We start from the raw sequence: 18,530 nt of genomic DNA, 5'->3' as shown, positions 1-18,530 counted from the left end.
CAGGCCACAAATAATTTCCCCATACTTGACATACACTGCAGGGCAAATCTGTGGTGCCTTGTAGTCAGGGGATGGAGATATTCATATGATGTTTAGTGTTTCCAACTCTCCAGACAAACATTTCCTGAAGAATTCTCAATTCCATATGGTCTTTGGTATCTTATTCATACAGGTCTTTACTCATCATAACAAAGGACCTTGGTGTCTGGATCTCTTTAAGATACTTAGAGACCCTTCTCAAAAAAATTTTAAGTCCTTCTGTGCTGTCATGCCCTGCTGGGGAGATGAGGCACTCTATAACTACAGCCAATGCTCCTTCCCATCTCCAGGCCACACTCAAGTACATAGGAATCAAAAAATTATCCCATCAGGCTCAAGCTGGGAGTTTTGAATTTGATTAAAACTTTACCCCAAAATGGCAACATAGACCCTCTCTAATCTTTAGTTTGTGCAACTAATTAGGCTTTTTCTCAACCAGTTCTCACCCTCTCACTCTAGTTCTTCCAGCTGTCCATCAGGTGTACCCTTATATAACTCAGGAGTGATGTTGTAGTTGAGGCTGGAGATGGAGTTAGGGTTCTGTAACTTAAAAAATTTATGACTTACGGGATTTTCAAAGTAGTCTGCTTATGATTTTTCTTCTCTTTGCATTTCTGCTTTGCTGTTTCATTCCTAAAGCAATGTCTATCAAATGCCTTGGGGAAAGAGCAAAATGTCTTAGGAACCATGAGAGCATATCTGTTATTGTATGGAAATATTTTCTTGTCTTTGATAAAAAGAATCATAAAACCAATCTCATAAAGTAAAGATGTGGCATAAAAGTAGACTGGGCATGGATTAAATAAATGTACCTTTTGGTATAGCAATAATAACTTAATAAAAAGAAACCAGGGAGGAAGCAAATTTTTAGAAATGGTACATATGTTTATGGCACGATTATATTGTCTGTATAAAGTGAATATGTGCACCTTTTTGTGTGTCAGTAACACCTCAATAAAAATATTTTATTTGTTTTTTGTTGTTGTTTTGTGTTTTGTTTTTGTTTGTTTTTTTGAGACAGGGTATCACTCCGTTGTCCAGGCTGGAGTGCAGTCCTGTGATCACAGCTCATTGCAGCCTCCACCTCTCCGACTCAAGAAATCCTCCCACCTCTTCCCTCCCAAGCTGCTGGGATTACAGGTGCATGTCGCCACTCGGCGATTTTTTTTCTTTTTTTGAGACAAGGTCTCCCTGTGTTGCCCAAGCTAGTCTCAAATTCTTGGGTTTAAGTGATCCTCTTCCCTATGCCTCCAAAAGTGTTGAGATTACAGACATGAGCCACAAAGTCAGCAAAAAAAAATTTCAAAACTAAAGTGGAAAGAGAAGACTAGAAAATATTTCAAGTAGACCAAATGGTGTCTTTTATTTTCCTTTGGAGTCTCAATAATTTTCAGAATTATGAAAATATGTCCCAAATTAATCAAACCTTCAATACTATGCTTTTAGTTTTCATTTGCATCTAGAGAGCAAATAGAACTTCATTGCCTTGCAGTCTAAGCTCTACATCAGGCATTCCTGGGGCCCAGCAGGTTTGGGTACAGACTGCAAGTGTCTGGGGGGCACTGTGCGCTCATTGCACAGAGGTAGGTGGCTGAATCACTGGGCTGTGAGTCTCTGATGAACAAGGAGATATACTTGCTGGATGTATCGACCTGTGCTATAAACCTTCCATCTTCTTTGTTACCACTGGAGTATGTGTACATCAGCAACTCAGGGCCTTTTCTGGAATACTGTCTGTACCACATGAAGTATTGAAAAGCACTGTTGCTGTAAGTGCAGTTGAGAGAAGCAATGGCTCCCTCTGGAACACTGAGTGGTCCAGGATCCTGCTCCACCTCCTTCTGTTGGCTCCAAACCCCTGTGAAAAAAGACAGCAGTCAGACAGAGAAGACAGATTGGGTAGGGGACACTTCGTACCCAGAATTTAAATCATCTTTTCATGGGCCCCCCACTCTCCCCAGTCTCCCTTTGTTAGAGAAAAAACCACTCATGTGTTTCTACCCACAGGCCTAGAATACACAATAATTGCAAACAATATACATTATGTTTCTACAGAGATGCCCAAAACTCACAGCTTAACTGAAGCCACAGGATCACCAGTAAAACTCTCAAGGATTTCATCATTCTTTTCTGCCCTGGTTCACTGAGGATTCAAACCTTAAACACGAAAAAAAAAATAATAACAAATGTTTCTCATTTTTCTGCTGTAGGAATCATAAAAGAAATCTGTCCTACCAATTAGAAAAAGGATGTTCTTTTTAACACCTCTGCTCCATCATTAAGCTCCTCCCTCATCTCTCCCTCTGTCTTGCTCTTATTCATGTGTGTGTGTGTGCACTTGCAAGTGCACACGCATCCCCTCCCCTCCCCACCGCAGGAGCACATGAGAGCTTGCCTCAAGGTCCCTGAGAAGACACTGCCATCTTGAGGACTCATGAAAGTGATCAAAGATGTATTCCAACTACAGACCTGTGTTATGTGAACTGCTAAAAGTGAAAATATGACACTTTAGTTAAATTCAGAATATACAAGGAACTCAAACAACTCAACAGCAAAAAAAAAAGTCAAACGATCCCATTTAAAAGTGGGCAGAAGATCTAAATTGACATTTCTCAAAAGAAGACAAATGGCCAATAGGTATTTAAAACATGCTCAACATCACTAATCATCAAGGAAATGCGAATCAAAACCACAATGAGATATCATCCTATCCCAGTTAGAATCGCTATTACTAAAAATATAGGAAATAATAGATGTGATGAGGATGCATAGAAAATGGAACTCTCAAACATTGTTGGTAGGAATATAAATTAGTACAGCCACTCTGGAAAACAGTAGGGAAATTTCTCAAAAATCTAGTAATAGAACTACCATACAATCCAGCAATCCAAAAGAAAGAAGTGTTTTGAAGGCATACCTGCCTCCTCATGTTTATTGCAGCACTATTCTCAATAGTAAAGATATTAAATCAACAAAGTGTCTATCTACTGGTGAATGGATAAAGAAAATGTTGTATAGTTACACAATGGAATACTATTCAGGTATAAAAATAAATGAAATCGTGTCCTTTGCAGCAACATGGATGGAACTGGAAGTCATTATGTTAAATGAAATAAGCCAGGCACAAGAAGATAAATATTGCATGAATTCACTCATAGGTGGGAGCTAAAAAAAAAAGAGTTGATCTCAGGGAGACAGAGACTAGAATGATGGTTATCAGAGACCGGGAAGGAAATGGATGTGGTTGGGGGAATAAAAAGAGGTTGGCTAATGGGTAGAAACAGAAGGAATAAGTTCTAATTTTCAATAGCAGAGTAGAATGACTAAAGTTAACAACAACACATTGTACTTTCAAAATAGCTAGAAGTGAGGACTTGAAATATTCTCAATACAGAAAGTATAAGTGCTCTTGGTAATAGATATTCTAAACACCCTGCCTTGATTATTGTATATTCTATGCACCTAACAAAATATCACATGGACCACATAAATATGTACAAATATTATGAATCAATTAAAAATAAAAAAATTTAATAAAGCTTTTAAGCTATATTAAAAGTCAAAGTCAATGTATGTGTGAGAAAGGCAGAGGGGTATATATGTGTGTATGAGTTTCCATCAAATGGCAACTCTTGTGTCAGTAAGACCACTTATTTCTAATAGCCACTTTCCTGAACTAAAAAATCAGACATAACAGATTCTATTATAGAAATCTGAGTGAGATTCTTGCAATTCAAGGAGAATTTCACACTGTAGAGCTCTTCTTAATGTCAGGCCACTCTGTTATATACAACTTTTAAAGAAATTTCTTATAACTCAAAATAAGTCTTCCAAGATGAAATGGCCTAAAATCTAGCTGAACAAAACAAACATGGTTGCAGCCCACAGCCTAAGCAATATTTTTTAACAAGGCCAGGAACTGGAGGAGCTTGGACTTTGTCATTCCATTTTGCACCAATGATGCATCTGTGCCAAAACAGCTCTTGCTTGGGTTGGTGCAATTGAGATGAACCTGCCTTTAGTACCTAGACTGTCAATGTGCCTGTTCATTTGTCCTGTCCCTCTTATTGCCTTTCTTGTATAAAGCTGATACCTAGGAATCAATCTCTAAAAGTTATAGATTTTGTTCATCCTGACATAACCAGCAAACCAAATCTATCAGGGAGCTATCTATGCAAGAAACTCAATTGAGTCTATAGATAAAAAAGGACAGACAACTACTGTTCTCTTCTGTTCCACAACGTGTTTCATGTCCTTGAAGAGGCCAACAATGAAGCAGGCTTTTTTCCACTCAAGAGCCATGTAATCGGTATTCACCAAAGATGGCTGAGGCTAACCTTTCCCATTCCCACCAACAACTACCTAGGAAATAGAATGAGGGAATAGATGCTAATATTGAAATTCCTTTCTCCAAGGGTACATTGCACTTGACAGAAACCATGACCATTTCTCGGTAAATACAAAAACCAGAGGAAAAGTGAAAGTAACACAAGCTGGCAGCCACTACAGTCTTGGAAAATTTACTAAAACAAAATCTAATATCTGAAGCAAAGTCTGTAAGAAGCACCCCTCTTTTCAAGATTTGTAACAAAACATAATATAAATGCGTCAACAGATCTAATGCTGTGGTGGACCCAAGAGCCGTATCAGTGCTAGCAAAATGACAGACTTTGTACAGCATCAAACCTGTCCTATGGACCATTGTTTGCCTAATTATGTGTAAAGAATATATAAAACTCTTTCATATCCCCAAAGGACAGTGTTCTGATAATCAACCAATAAGAAAAACCACTGACCTCTACCCCACTGGTTTTACACCGTCTTCACCTTCCGCAATAGTACATTTTCTAGATATGTCTTGTGAACCTCAGAGTATTGCAAAACAAGATTTCATTTAAAAGCAATTTATCTTAAAATAAACGCTTCTGAAAATGGTGCTAATTTTGTGTCTATTTTTAAATATTTTAGTTTATATTTTAGGTACAAGAGGTACATGTGCAGGTTTGTTACATGTGTATATTACACCCAGGTGGTGAGCATAGTACTCGATAGGTACTATTTAATGCACCCCCCAGTTCCTGCTCCCTTTGGTAATCCATAGTTGTTGCCATGTTTACGTAGGTTCTGTGTTTGGCTCCCACTTACAAGTAAGAACATGTGATATTTGGTTTAATATTTCTGCATTAATTCACTTAGTATAATGGCCTCCAGATCCATTCATGTTGCTGCAAAGAAATTATTTCATTCTTTTCTATGGCAACATAGTATTCCATGGTATATATGTACCACATTTTCTTTATCCAATCCACCATCAATGGGCACAGAGTTTTATTCCACATATTTGCTATTGTGAATAGCATGGCAATAATAATAAGAAGCCACGTATCCTTTTGGTACAACAATCTATTTTCCTTTGCATATATATCCAACAATGGGATTTCTGGGTAAAATGATAGCTTCGTTTTATGTTCTTTGGGGTATCTCCAAACTGCTATCCACAGGCACTGAACTAATTTACATTCCCATCAATAGCATATAAGTGTTCCCTTTTCTCTGCAGTCTCAACAGTATCTGTTGTTTTATAATTTTTTAATAATAGCCATTCTGACTGGTGTGAGATGATATCTCATTGTGGTTTTGATGGATAGCTCTCTGATGATTAGTGATGATGAGCACATAGCAAGAGAAACTCTTAGACCCTGGCCAGTGGGGAGAAGTGAGGGTCTAATGCTCTCTTTGTATGCTAGAACAAGTATAGAAAAACAAACATATTGTCTTCTGGAGCCAAGCAGCAATTCTGTGTCCTGCTATTGGTTTGTTATCTCCTCCCACATCCCATGAAAACAGGAAAACTCTTGTGAATATGGCTCCCAGACTATTTTATCAGTGGCAGCTTTCCAGTATAGATTCCCCATCTTCATAAGTATACAAACACAAGAATCAGCACAACCTTGTCTCAAATTGACTGACACAAATGTATATGCTTCCCCTGATATCTTGACAGTTGGGTTATGTCATGAATGGCTACAGAGGTTGCAAATATTGCAAATACTCACTGACACTGCTCACGTAGTTTAACCAAAGTGATGCAATGCTTATCCAAATCAAGTTTAATAATAAATCCCAAATTTGATTAACCTGTGCATTTTGGGTTATACCCAGGGGAAAGGGGCCATATAACATCTCTATATTGGGAATGGCAGGGTTTTTTTCTTTGTGGTAATTCAAAGAAAGACCAACATTTCAGTCTGAACTTTCATGTATGTGTTATAATAGATAAAATACTACATGCTAGCTGTCTGTACTTTGGAACTTACTCACATTTGGCTGGATCAAGCATAATTAAGGTTAATACTGCATGTTGGTCTCATTCTGCTTCTTAGAGTTCTGCTGATAGTAGCCTTAATTAAATGCTATTTGAGACAAATGTAATGCATTTAGTCATGACATCTCTCAGTTACACAAATCAGAATGACTGACAAAGTGGCATACTCATAAAATAAATTTCTAGCAACTAACCCAGTGTAGGACCATGGAGTGGATATTATTGAAAGGCAGTCCACCATGAGTCTCTTGTACTCAAACGTGACTTGATGAGTGTGCCAACAGTGTAATGACATGAGCATTCTACCTGGATCGCTTCTCAGAGTTATGCCAGCAAGCAACCTTGGAGATGAGGTAATGTCTCCCTCTGAGACAAAGAGCAAGCTGGCTGAGTGCTTGTTATAAAAGCAATGAACTTCCTAAGCTCAGAGTTCCTCACCTGTGACATAATACCACTTCATGTATAGCATCCCTTACTACCCATTACATCATCTTTTGAGGACTTAAAGAAAGGAGAAACTGATGGAAATATATCAATGTTCATGCTGTTTGTTGTGCCATAAGTAATAAAAATCCTTTGTCTCTTACTAAGGAGCCCTGTGTTTTTATTGACAGCCTCAATGAAACAAGCTTATTAGCTTGTAAGAAGGGACAAAATCCAAGACCTGACAAATCCTCACTAAAGGAGTTTTAAAGATTTGTAAAGTAAAGATTTAAATTACATGTGAGAAAGGTAAGTTTCTCCAAACTGGTGTGAAACAGGCCTTTTATGGAGGATATAACATACATAGCTGAGAAAGGTAAGTTTCTCCAAACTGGTATGAAGCAGGCATTTTTCGGAGGATATAATATACATAGCCCCATATGGTAATTAACCATCACTTCTAATAAAATGCTTGAGCAATTTTCTAATATCCTTTAATGAAATAAAGATTCCTTCTGGGAAATTAGTGTTACAGACTCAAATGACCATTAATCTTGTGAGAAGCCTAATAGCCACTACACAGGCAGTCAAAAGCAGGGTAATTATGCAACTGTCATTTGAATGTAATAATGATCTTTAACCAGATTTTTAAAAATCTGGATTCCTGTAACAATATACCAAGGCTAATTATTTGAATTTGTTTCTTGAGGAGCTTTTTCTCTTGCAGTAATTTGAAATAAAACTTTGATATGTGCTCATAATTATTAGGCTTGAGAAGTTACTTTTATACTTTCCAACCATCTTTTAGGTATGTCTTTTTTCTTTTAGATATTTCGCTATGGGTTACTAGCCTTAAGAGTTGACTCAGTCCTTCACATCACATCTGATACGGTGAGGTCAATTAAGTGAGGAAAGGTTGAGGCCCTGAGTGAATCTATTTGACAGAAGCCACTAAGTACAAAAAGACTGGGTTCTGAGTCTGGGGGTGAGGGCCAGAGAAAATTGAGCTGCCCCACATAGTGAAGTAGAGACAACATACACAAAGGTCAAAGTTGCTAGAGTGGGAATGAGAGGAAGGGAAAAGGGAGAAAGAGGGGAGGGCCAAACAAATTTCATTCTTCATTCACTCAGTAGATTTTTTGACTGATTACTATGGGCTAGTCATTATTCTAGGCACTAAGAATAAAGCCAGGAAGAGGAGCTCCAAGATGGTCAATTAGACAGAGCCAGAAAGAGCTTCTCCTACCAAGAGATCAGACCATCAGGAAGACTTGCATTCTCTGAGGGTATCGTCAGAAAGAATGCATTGAGAATGGATGGAGAGAAGACTCAGACCCTGGACCAAAGTGAGAGGAACCCGGGAACCCTGCACAGGGCTGCCAAGCACTGGGACTCATTCATGACGCTCAATGTCTCCCGAGGAAAGGCTGAATTAGATAGGTGAGCATTTGCTAACTCCTCCCATGGACCTCTCGAATCCTAACTGCAGGAGACCCCATGATGCCCATAGAAATTTGAGCTGGCAGGGAGAGCTACTTGGAGTGCTGGCAGTGACAGGACTCTAGCCTGTGTGAAGCCCAGAGTGTTTAGCATGGGAATAGAGGCAGTGAGCCCAGTAGGGATGCCCATTCCCCAAGGTGCACCATGCTCCTCTACGTGGCTCTAGCCTTTGTTGACTGTCAGACCTGGACAGAGTAGCGTTGTCTTGCCCATGGGTCAGGACTAGTCTGATCTGAGCACCCCCTTGTCTGCCGACCTCTCCCAGGGTCCCTACCTGACCATGCCTACTTGCAACTCTGCATTAGGTGTCCAACCAGGGCACTTCCTGGTGACTGGTGTCATAGCTACTTCACCAGCAAACTCTGCCTAACCATCAGAGAGCTTCTGCAGACAGGCCACTGCTGACACACATCCACACCCTCCCGCCATTGCCCCTGGCACAGGTGTACATGAGCCCTGATCCTGCTGCCACAAGTTCAATGAAGTGCTTTTGCCAGCACCCCCAAGTGGAGTGTTGATGTCAGCAAACCAGTAACACCTCAGCCCCTCCGGTTCAGTCGGTACTTAACCTAAAGGGGCCAGAGAACAAAGAAGTGGGCCTGGTCCCAACCCCATAGGGTTAGAGCATGCAGTGCAGGAATGCTCATCTGAACCCGGGACCCCTGCAATCATCCAGAAATGAAGCCAGTTGACTGAACGCAACTTATTCCACAGTCAAATCCCTCAAGGGCATAAAATAATATAAAAGTTAAAAAAAATTCAAAGGACAAGAACTTCAAATATTAAAGGATCATCAGCCTACACAGATGATAAATAACCAACACAACAACTTTGGCACCTCAAGAAGCTAGAGTGTCTTCTTACTTCCAAACAACCACACTAGCTCCCAGGCAATGGTTGTTAACCAGGCTGAAATGGCTGAAATGACACACAGAGGAGTCACAATTTGGATGTAAGAACATCGAGATTCATAAGAAAATTGAAACCCAATCCAAGGAATCTAAACAATGTAAAGAATTAAAATAATATGAGATCTGAAAGACAAAATAGCCATTTTAAGAAAGAACCAAACTGTTCTGATAGAGCTGAAAAACTCATTACGAGAACTTTATAATACAATTGTTAAGTATTAACAGGAGAATACAACAAGCTGAGGAAAGAATCTCAGAGGTCAAAGAATAGTTCTTGGAATCAACTCAGTCAGACAAAAATAAAGAAAAAAGAATAAAAAATAATGAACAAAAATTTCTGAAAAATATGGGATTATGTAAAGAGACCAAATTTATAATTCACTGGCATCCCTGAAAGAGAGAGAGAAAGAGAAAGGAACTTGGGAAACATATTTGAGAATATTGCCCATAAAAATTTTCCCAACCTCACTAGGAAGGTCAACATTCAAATTCAGGACACTCAGGGAGCCCCAGCAAGACATTGTACAAGACAACCATCTCCAAGACACATCGTCATTAGATTCTCCAAGGTTAATGGGAAAGAAAAAATATTAAAAGCCACTAGAGGGAAGGGGCTGGTCATCTACTAAGGAACCCCCATCAAGATAACAGTGAACTTTTCAGTAGAAACCCCATAAACCAGAGGAGATTAGGGGCTTATATTCAGCATCCTTAAAGGAAATAAATTCCAAACAAGAATTTCATAGCCAACCACACTAAGCTTTATCAGCAAAGGAAATACAAAAGTCTTTTCAGACAAGCAAATGCTAAAGAAATTTGTAACCTCCAGGCCTGACTTATAAGAGGTCCCTAAAGGAATGCTTAAACATGGGGGAAAAAGACTGCTACAAGCCACCACAAAAACACAATTAAGACAGACCATTGACACTGTAAAACAGCTCCACCATCTATCTTTCTTTCTTTCTTTCTTTCTTTCTTTCTTTCTTTCTTCCTTCTTTCTTTCTTTCTCTGTTTCTCTCCTTCTCTCCTTCTTTCTTTCTTTCTTCTTGAGTCAGGGTCTCATTCTTTCACCCAGGCTGGAGTGCAGTGGTACAATCATGGCTCACTGCAGCATTGACCGGTCAGGCTCAATCAATCCTCCTGCCTCAGCCTGCTGGGACTATAAGCACACAGCATCACACTCAGCTAATTTTTTTTATTTTTTTGTAGAGACAGGGTTTTGCCATATTACCCAGGCTGGTCTCAAACTACTGGGCTCAAGCAATTTGCCCACCTTGTCCTGCCAAAGTGTTGGAATTACAGGCATCACCCACCACACCTGGTGAAATTGCACAATCAGGTCTACATAACAACCAGCTAACAACACGAAGACAGGGTCAAATCCACACATATCAATATTAAACTTAAACATGAACAGAGTAAATGACCCACTTAAAAGGCAGAGGGTAGCAATTTGGATAAAGAGGCAAGACCCAACTGTATGCTGTCTCCTAGAGACCCATTTCACAAGCAGTGACACACGTAGGCTCAAAGTAAAGAGACAGTGAAAAATCTGCAAAGTAAATAGAAAACCAAAAAGAGCAGAGGTTACTTTTTCTAATTTCAGTTAGAACAGACTTTCTAAATACAATGATGAAAAAGCACAAGGAAGGGCATTAAATAATGAATAATGATAAGTGTTCAATTTAACAAGATGACCTAACTATCTTAAATAAGTATGTATCCAACACTGGAGCACCCAGATTCATAAAGCAAATTCTTAGAGACCTATGAAGAGACCTAGATAACCATGCAATAATACTGGTAGACTTAAACTCCCCACTGACAGTGTTAGACGGATTATTGAAGCAGAAACATAACAAAGATATTTGGGTTATAAACTCGACACATGACCAAATGGACCTAACAGACATCTATAGGACACTCCACCCAACAACCTCAGAATACACACTCTTCTTAGCTGCACTCTAAAATCAACCACATGCTTGACTATAAAGCAATTCTCAAAAAATTCCAAAAAACTCCAAATTATATCAACCACTCTCTTGGACTATACTGCAATAAAAATAGAAATCAATACCAAGAGGATCTCTCAAGGCCATACAATTATGTGGAAATTAAACAACCTGCTCTTCAATGACTTTTCAGTAAACAGTGAAACTAAGGAAAAAGCAAGGGATTCATTGAAACTAATGAAAAAAAAGATACAACATAACAGAATCACTGAGACACAGCTAAAATAGTGTTGAAAAGAAAGTTCATAGTGCTAAACATCCACATCAAAAAGTTAGAAAGATCCCAGATTACCAACCTAACATCACATCTAGAGTAACTAAAAAAACCCAAGAGTAAACCCACCCCAAAGCTAGCAGAAGAAGAGAAATAACAAACTTAGAGCTGAACTGAATGAAATGGAGATGAAAAACCATACAAAAGATGAATAAAACCAAATGGTTTTTATTTGAGAGAATAAAAATGATTGCTAGACTGATAGCTAGACTAATAAAGAAAAAAACAGAGAAGATCCAAATAAATACCATCAGAAATGACACAGGAGCAGTACAAAAAACCCTCAGAGACTATTACGAACACCTCTATGCAGATAAACCAGAAAACCTAGAAGAAATGGATAAATTCCTGGAAAAATGCAACCTCCCAAGATTGACTCGGGAAGAAATAAATATTCTGAACTGACCAATAAGGAGTTCTGAAATTGAGTTAGTAATAAAAACCTACAACAAGAAAAAAGCCCTGGACTAGAAAGAGTCATAGCCAAAATCTACCAGACATATAAAGAAGAGCTGGTACTTTTTGAAACTATTCCAAAATATTGAGGAATACGAGCTCCTCCTTACCTCATTCTATGAGGCCAGCATTATTCTGATACCAAAGCCTAGAAGAGACACAACAAAAGAAGAAAACTTTAGGCCAATATCCCTGATGAATATACATGCAAATATCCTAAACAAAATACTACCAAACCAAATCCTGCAGCTAATCCAGCACAATCAAGTAGTCTTTATTTCTGAAATGCAAGGTTGTTTAAATATACAAATCAATAAATGTGGTTCATTACATGAACAGAACTAAAAAAAACTACACTATCACCTCAATGGACATAAAAAACATTTGATGAAATTCAAAATCCTTTCAGGTTAAAACTCCTCAACAAAGTAGGCAATGAGGAAACATAACTCAAAATAATAAGAGCCGTCTATGACAAATCCACAGCCAATATTATAGTGAGCAAGCAAAAGCTGGAAGCATTCCCTTTGAGAACCAAAACATGACAAAGATGCTCACTCTCACCACTCCTATTCAACATAGTACTGGATGTCCTAGCCAGAACATTCAGGCAAGACAAAGAAATAAATGGCATCCAAATAGGAAGAGAGGAAGTCAAACTCTCTATGCTCACAGACTATATGACTTTTTACCTAGAAAACCCCGTGGCCTCTGCTAAAAGGCTCCTAATAAACAACTTCAGCAAAGTTTTAGGATATAAAATCAACGTACAAGAATAAGTAGCATTTCTATAAACTGAAAACCTCCAAACTGAGAGCAAAATCAACGTACAATAATAAGTAGCATTTCTATAAACTGAAAACCTCCAAACTGAGAGCAAAATCAAGAATACAATCCTGTTCACTGTAGCCATACAAAAAAAGTTACCTAGGAATACAACTAACCAGGGAGGTGAAAGATACCTAAAATAGGAATTACAAAACACAGCTGAAAGAAATCATAGACCACAAAAACAAATGGAAACACATTTCATGCTCATAGATTGGAAGAATCAGTGTCATCAAAATGTCCATACTGCCCGGAGCAATCTACAGATTCAACACTATTCCTATCAAATTATCATTGTCATTTCTCACAGAATTAGTAGAAACCATTCTAAAATTCATACGGAACCAAAAAAAGAGCCTGAACAGCCAAAGCAATCCTTAACAAAAGAAGGAACAAAACTGGAGACATCACATTACCCAACTTGAAATTCTAGTACAAGGCTAAGTAACCAAAACTTAGCCTTGGTAATAATACAAAAATGGACACATAAACCAATGGAACAGAATAGAGAACCGATAAACAAAGCCACACACCTATGATCACCTGATCGTCGACACAGCCAACAAAAACAACCAATGAGGAAAGGACTCCTTATTCAATAAATGGTACTGGGGTAACTGTCTAGCCATATGCAGAAGACTGAAACTGGATCTCTTTGTTTTACCATATACAAAAATAAATTCAAGATGGACTAAATAAAGATTTAAATGTAAAACTTAAAACTGTAAAAACCCTAGAAGAAAACTTATGAAATTATATTCTGGAGGCCTTGCAAAGATTTCATGACAAAGACTCCAAAAGCAATTGCAAAAAGACCCAAACATTGACAAATGCGACCTAATTACACTAAAGAACTTTTACACAGCAAAGGAAACTATCAACAGAGTAAACAGGCAACCTACAGAATGTGAGAAAATATTTGCAAACTATGTATCAGACAAAGGTGTAATATCCAGACTCTATAAGAAACTTAAGCAAATTAACAAGCAAAAAACAAACAACATGAACAGACAAAATGGGAAAACGACATGAACAGATACTTCTCAAAAGAAGACATCAATGCAACCACCAAGCATATAAAAAATGCTCAACATCATTAATCATTAGATAAATGCAAATCAAAACCACAATGAGATACCATCTCATACCAATCAGAAAGGCTATTACTAAAAAGTAAAAAAAATAACAGATGCTGGCAAGGTTGGGGAGAAAAGGGAATGCTTTTATACCACTGGTGAGAATGTAACTTAGTTCAGCCACTGTGGAAAGCCATTTGGAGATTTATCAAATAACATAAAACAAATACTATCAGACACATCAATCCTATTACTGGGTATATACTCAAAGAAATATAAATCATTCTACCATAAAGACACTCGCACACACATGTTCATTGCAGCACTATTCACAATAGCAAAGATATGGAAACAATCTAGATGCGTATCAGTGGTGTACTGGAAAAAAATGTGGTACATATATACCATGGAATGCTATGCAGCCATAAAAATGAATGAAATCATGTCCTATGCACCAACATCGATACAGTTAAAGGGCATTATCCTAAGCAAATTAATACAGGGACAGAAAATGAAACACTGCATGTTCTCACTTATAAGTGGGAGCTAAACGTTGATTATACATGAAGACAAAGAAGGAAACAACAGATACTGGGGCCTACTTGGAGGTGGAGAGTAGGAAGAGGGTGAAGATCCAAAAACTACCTATCAAGTACTATGCTCATTACCTGGGTGATGGAATGATCTTTCCACCAAGTCCCTGTGACATGCAATTTACCTATATAACAAACCTTTCCATGTACCCTCAGAACCTAAAATAAAAATTGGAAAAAAAAAAGAAAAACAAACAAAAAGAATCAAGCCATGAACTAAACCAACAATACCCCTGATATCATAAAGATTGCATTCTAATAGAAGGTATGGCCAATGAACATACTGGCAAATAAACCAAAAATGTAACTGTAAGTTACGATAATTAACATAGGAGAAATAACTAAAGTGTTCTGACAGAGTTAGGGGGAGGATTACAGACAGATATATTAGTCAGGAAGAGCAGCAGAGGTCAGTAGGGTTTTTTTCTACAGTAGTAACATTTGAGCTGAGACCTGAAGGATGACTCTTGTTGAGTCAGGCTCAACAAGATTTAGGGAAAGAGCATTTCAGATGGATGAAAGAGAGCCTACATGTGGGAAAGGACACAGCGAGTTCAGAAAATTCAAAGAGAATCAGAAGTTTTGCTGCACAGAGAGCCAGGAAAAGAGAATTTAAAGCCAAAGGGCCAAGGGAGGTTCCAATTATATAGATCCTTTTATATCACAGCCTGAAAGCCACCACACTTTATTCCAGGAGCAGTAGAAAGCCATTGAAGCACGTTTGACAAGTGGAGAAAGCTCTTTATTTATACTTTAAAAAATCATTCTGGCAACTCATCAGATGGGTGCTTCTTAAACTTTGATGTGATAGAATCGCCTGGAAATCTTGATAAAATGCAGATTCAAATTCAATCAGCCTAGGGTAGAGCCTGAGAATCAGTACAAGTTCAGACAATGCTGGCTCACACTTCAAGTAGCAAGGACATAGAGAATTGATTGCCTTGAGAAAAGAGAGACCAGTTAGAAGGTAGCTTGGACCAGAGCAGTATTTTTCACAATTTCAAAAAATACATGTTACTGTATGAAAGGATACCTATTCTGTGTATGGAATCTGATGTTTTCTCATCTCGTTTTATTTATTTATTTTAATAAAGGTATAAAATCACAAATTAAAAGAAAAGAATAATAAAAAACAATATTTTACTTAACAAAATGGAAGCTAATCTAAAATAATAATGTTTACAATTGGTAAAATATTGGAAAATTAGCATCATCATGTGCTACTGTTGAAATTACAGTTTGGTGAGAAATAGCTCCATGGAAATAAGGGATTCAGTATCATGTGTTTTTCTTTATTCAAGCAACTTCACTTCCATTAAAACTACAACTTTAATGATGTTAATAAAAACATTGTCTGTAATACTGTATAAGTAGAAACAATACCAAAAAAAAGAGTTTTTAAAAAAGCATATTTATGTAATGGAAACTAGGCAATAATTTAAAATTATTCCTCAATATTTGCTTCCTGAGTTGAAAATACCTAAATATAAAGTTGAAAGAAAAGTGTGCTAATAAATACTTGATGTATTATAAACCACATTTATACAAAAATATAGCTTTATATGTGCACCAAAAATTTTTTTGCATGTGAATAGCTATCATTTCTAGGTTATGAAATTATAGGAGTGTTCTATGTTTTCTGGGTGTTTATATCTCCTAATTTATTCTAATGAACATATAATTAAGTAATAAAAGTATAATTTAATTTAAAATTACAACATACCACTCCTTTTTTCAAACACTGAATCCTACTTTACATCCTTCATGGAAAAAGCAAGTGACAAGGGGCCACAATGTCTGTGTTCCATTCCTAGCTTCCATTTTGCTGTAATTCATCCTTTGAGTAAGTGATGCTGTCCCTGTTGATTCTACTTTTTTCATCTATTAAATGAGGGACATGAGCTGAATCAGTATTTTCTAAATTGTGGTTAACATAGGAGGTCATGTTAGGCAGTACACAGATGGTCTTTTTAACTGTTATACATGTAATGTTATTTTAATTTGTATCAGGAACAAACATAGCCTGCACATCAGATGTATAGTTTATATAAAATATGATTTCACTGATAGTATCCATTAAAATAAGAACAATATTTTACATAGTTTTGAAGTCTACTCAACATAAAAGTTAATTTAACATTTAATAAAGTAAATAATAGTATAGATGATACAAATACAAGAAACATCATGAATTTACAAGCAAATGGGTAAAATACTGTTGGTGAGAGTATAGCATGGAGAAAACTTGCCTCTTGGCCTCAGAGCCTGTGCCACAGTGGTCTGCGATTCTAGAGTAAAGGACAGAGCTGTGGAAGGGATCGGTGGGCAAACAGGCCCAGAACCAGCACAGCACAATCTACATTGAAGAATGAAATTTCAATAATAACAAAATGCAATTTAATTTAATATAAATTCAGCTTCATCACATAAGAAAGATTCTGCACTACCCTTCGCTTCTGTTTGGAGACAGAGGTTATAAAGAAGTTCTCTCTACATATAAAGACAACACCTTCACTCCCACCTGCAAGGCAAGGCTGTGTCAAGGGTCCCGGATGCAGGTTGTGGTACAGGCTGCAGGTGCTTGGGGACCCTGTGCCTCAAAGCACAGAAGTAGGTGCCTGAATCTCCAGGATGAGAGACCAGCATATTCAAAACACTATAAAACTTCTCTTTTCCAAGCGCTTCTTTGAAATGTTTGTCTCCCTCCTCCATCTGGCTTGATTGAATTAAGGTCAAAGACACAAGTCCTTTTCCAGACCCTGCCAGAACCAGTAGAAGTTAAGAGAACATTCTCTCCTCATAAGTGCAATTAAGAATGTTGTGCAGTCCCTCCCGGATGCTCAGGAATGAATGAAGGACTCTACTCCAGAATACGGAGGCTGTTCACCCCTGTTTAAACAGAGAACCACAAACAGAGGACATTCATTCATGGCTGACTACTTTTGGAAGATATACTCTCTTTTCAAGTTCCCACAGGTGAGCACAGAGGCCCTAACCACCCTTCTATAACTTCCAGACTTTTATTTTATTTTATTTATTTATTTATTTTTATTATACTTTACGTTCTAGGGTACATGTGCACAATGTGCAGGTTTGTTACATACGTATACACGTGCCATGTTGGTGTGCTGCACCCATTAACTCGTCATTTACATTAGGTATATCTCCTAATGCTATCCCTACCCTGTCCCCCCACCCCACAACAGGCCCCAGTGTGTTATGCTCCCCTTCCTGTGTCCAAGTGCAGACTTTTAAAGAAGATACTACAAACTGCTCTTTTCAATGATATTTCCAGAGCCCCAAAACTCACAGCACAGCTGCCAAGAGAAAATCAAGAACAAAACTCCCAAGGGCTTCTCCACTTTATCCATGAGACTTATTGCGGACTCTGGTTGGGGTCTGGGAGCCCTCAAACACTACCAAGCCAATAGCTTGTTTCTCTGAGTGAATATTCATAGTTCTGTTATTACGGGAAGCTGAGAGTCCTCCCAGCCAACCACAAACAAGATCCATTCCCCCAGGCACAGCTCACACAGCTCCTCCTGATGTCTGAAGAGGTAACATGGAAAAGGACCTTGGTAGGACCAGGTGCTGATTTGTTGGAGAGTGATGCTTGTTTGTCTGCCAGATTGTTGTCCTTCCTTTTTTTCTTCTATAATCTTTCCTGAGCATCTACCATGTATGTACAAGTTATAAATTGAATATCCAAAAAGCATTCTTCCCCAAGGAAAGCCTAGAAAGGTTATTTTCTCTCCTTTCAATGCAGAAACCTGTTAAATGAGCCCCCAGATACGGATCTCATTATTGGCACCATAGCTCAATGTAATAGTATTATATCCGAGACCTGCTCCATAAGGCTCATGCGAATTCATCTTAGAATTTACATTAAGTTACACCAGGGGCAAGAATGTTTCATTCTGTGCATAAAACCTGTGAACTAAAGAAACCAAACAAGAAAGCCATTACAGTCAGTTCAAATAATTGGATGGAATAAGGTCAATATGAAATAAAGGGTGACTCAGCCTTAACCATAGTAAAATAACATAATCAATAGCAGGAGAGTGGAAAGCTAAACCTTAATCTATACTTA

The 18,530-nt window shown here is 37.9% G+C and overlaps 1 gene segment (V, D, J or C); it reads right to left on the bottom strand.

The window, feature by feature from the left end:
* Positions 1 to 563: 563 nt before the first annotated feature.
* LOC129393764 (T cell receptor alpha variable 12-3-like) lies at positions 564 to 2,486 on the bottom strand. The segment is given in 2 exon segments: positions 564 to 1,897; positions 2,112 to 2,486. Coding segments are annotated over 2 exon segments (405 nt in total).
* Between the last annotated feature and the right edge of the window lie 16,044 nt (positions 2,487 to 18,530).

The sequence above is a fragment of the Pan paniscus genome, chromosome 15 (assembly GCF_029289425.2).
Source record: "Pan paniscus chromosome 15, NHGRI_mPanPan1-v2.0_pri, whole genome shotgun sequence".
Taxonomy (NCBI): Eukaryota; Metazoa; Chordata; class Mammalia; order Primates; family Hominidae; genus Pan; species Pan paniscus.
The sequence above is the reverse complement of the archived record's forward strand: the minus strand, read 5'-3'. Positions and strand labels throughout refer to the sequence as shown.